This window comes from the organism of the source record quoted next, unplaced genomic scaffold, assembly GCF_019419815.1.
Source record: "Pyrus x bretschneideri cultivar Hongxiangsu unplaced genomic scaffold, Pyrus_bretschneideri_v1 Contig11, whole genome shotgun sequence".
Taxonomy (NCBI): domain Eukaryota; kingdom Viridiplantae; phylum Streptophyta; class Magnoliopsida; order Rosales; family Rosaceae; genus Pyrus; species Pyrus x bretschneideri.
This window is the reverse complement of record NW_025999402.1, coordinates 7,087,499-7,090,077: the sequence shown is the minus strand read 5'-3', so window position 1 is coordinate 7,090,077 and position 2,579 is coordinate 7,087,499. Positions and strand designations below refer to the sequence as shown.

The following is a 2,579-nucleotide window of genomic DNA, read 5'->3' as shown; positions in this document are numbered from 1 at the left end:
CAAAATACCCTATTGGCACGGGCACTTTGGTCCCGATATTGTCCTTATATGTGGGGACTTGAATCATGTATATGGTATGTCTCTATACTTTAGGGACTCAACTTCTTTATTCCTCATTTAAAGGGTTAACACAATGGTGAGGACAACTTTGAGGACTAACATTGGAGATGCCTTAAGTGGTGATTACCTATTTTCCGGTTGAACTTGACTATTTATATACCTGAACACTTGCAGGCAACTGGGAATGGAGGCCACAAACATACTATATTTTACTAGTGTTCTAAAGATCAGTCTCCACAAATAGCTCGCGAGTAGTCTAAAAACTCCCTGGTTGATAACTGCACAATAGGGCCGAAGACCCAAAAAATCAGCTTCCTACCTTCTACGTGTCATTTTTCAATTAGATGTGATTAATTCAACCATCCACATAAGTTCCACAAATAAATAGCTAAATCAAACAATCTCACTGATTTGGAGAACAATGAGTTAAGTACGCAAGTTCGACACGAATCACCATTTTTCCAAGTTCTGTACACAATTTATTTTTAATTGTCAACATTCTTTAACAATTTATGACCTAAAAAGTTGCGAGGATTGATGTTCTAAAAATTTAAAAAGAAAAACAGACAAAAGAGAAAAGATGAAATGAGAGAGAAGGCTCACTCTTAGTCTATTATATCTAAAGAAAGGAGTTTTTAAACTGAAATTAAGTAAAACATTAACCAAATGACTTGGTAGCAGTCTACAACCAGAGAAGAAACACCCAAGTATGAGTCTGTCACATCATAGGGTATAATTAAATTTGGAAGGAAAAAAAAGGCAATTGATAATTAAAAGCGAGGTTTTGATGATCAGTTCAAATCCAGCATTGCTTCTTCTTGAATCCTAGCTAGCATCTCATGGACAGCTGTTGCAATTTCATCCACTGAAGTCAGCATGCACTCATCTTCAACCTGCTTAATTTTTAAAGATTCATCATAAAAACATATACAAATTCCTTCATCTTAATCTTCTAATTTTTTTTTTTTTTTTTTTGCTAAATTAAATTTTGAATTGATTTTCCAATTACCTTGAGGCTCAGGGAATAGAGCACAATATCATCAGCGGTGACAACATTGAGATGGAGAACGGTGAGGTGCATATCATGCAACCCAGAAACAATTTTCAAGAGCTGCTTTGGGAGCCTTTTGGATCTTACTTTGAGGCTTGCATGGCTCTCCACCATTGTCACTTCTATGTCAGCTGCGATATTGCTCGACCTGCACTCGAGCAGCGGCAGCTCCGCCATGGTGGCCACCGTAGACTCATGATCACTAGTAGACCTTGTTGAGTACTGTGGGAAGGTAAAGAATTCGGAAAAAGGCGCACGATTATTTGGCTTTTGAACGCCAAGGAATTGCACTTCTTGCTCTAGCTCCTTCACAAAGTTAATCGCACCCCCAATAATTGATGCTTGATCACCCTAATAATACAACCAAAATGTCACATATTTTTGTCTGTCCAATATATTAAGTGGCGTGTAATAACTTTTTCAGTTTTTAGCTGAAAATAATTATCAAATAAATTTTCATTTTCAGAAATAATGAAGAAAAAACTAAAAAAAAAAACGAAATTGTTATCAAACGATTTCTAACTTTATCCAAAAAAAACACAGTGAAATTAATTAACAAAGTAGTAGTAGGAATGTATATGTAATTAGTACCCTTTGGACGTACGACTCGGGCATTATAGATCGAAGAACGGAGAGATACTCATTCATCTGTTTTCTTCTGTTACGCTCAACCGCAATGTGAGTCATTCTCTGGTTCTCAATCTCCTCCTCGTTCTTTTTACTCTTCGCACGACGTCGTTTCGCACGAGTACTGCTAGATACGTTGATTGTGTCCTCCAATGGTAGTTGAAATTCGGGTTGATCACCAGCAGTGTTTATAGTGCTGCCAACTGGGTTTGGATTGGAGAGGTGCAATTCGCTGAAGTGAGATACCATTGAAGGCGGTGAGGAATAAGTATCATAGTTAGGGTAATTCTGGTCTGTTTGGTAGCCGAGAAAATCAAGAGAGGCTTGCTGCTGATCATCGACATAGCTCAAATTTCCTCCTAACAAGTTGTAGAGGTCTTTGTTAGTGCAACTAAATGGATCTTGAGGGAAAACGACGGCTTCCAGAGCCATTTGCTCTGTGCCAGCTCTCTCTCTCTCTCTCTCTCTCTCTCTCTCTCTCTCTCTCTCTGTCTCTTGGTAGTTAGTACTTTGGCTTTTAAATGCAACTTGTGAGTTATTTAAGGTTGGGGAAACTGAGCTTTTAAAGGGCTTCATGATGAACCAAATCCACAAGAAATTTTTATGTGTGATGGGAATATAGTCACGTGATATTATTATTTTACATGTTATAATAGTGATGAAAAATATAATTAATATATCCTATTTTTAGAATACACTAACTAACAAAAAAATACATATGTTATAATTTACCTAAAATAACATCACATAACGATATTCCGAATACATCAAAAAAGTTACTCCAAATCCACAGCACACTACACGTGATATAAAGTTGAACTAATTATTGCAGGAGAGGGAA

The 2,579-nt window shown here is 36.9% G+C and overlaps 1 protein-coding gene across 2 annotated transcripts; it reads right to left on the bottom strand.

Moving 5' to 3' along the window:
* Positions 1–636: 636 nt before the first annotated feature.
* Positions 637–2,274, bottom strand: LOC103928321 (transcription factor bHLH96). Of its 2 annotated transcripts, none has more exons than XM_048577033.1 (3): positions 1,703–2,274; positions 1,070–1,462; positions 637–956 (listed from the first exon to the last, which is right to left on the bottom strand). In XM_048577033.1, exons 1-3 carry the CDS (start codon positions 2,168–2,170, stop codon positions 852–854), a joined length of 966 nt encoding a protein of 321 aa, XP_048432990.1. In that variant the 5' UTR covers positions 2,171–2,274; the 3' UTR covers positions 637–851. The 2 variants fall into 2 exon arrangements, with proteins under 2 accessions (XP_048432990.1, XP_018498341.2); XM_018642825.2 differs by having other exon boundaries at positions 637–953; positions 1,703–2,272.
* Between the last annotated feature and the right edge of the window lie 305 nt (positions 2,275–2,579).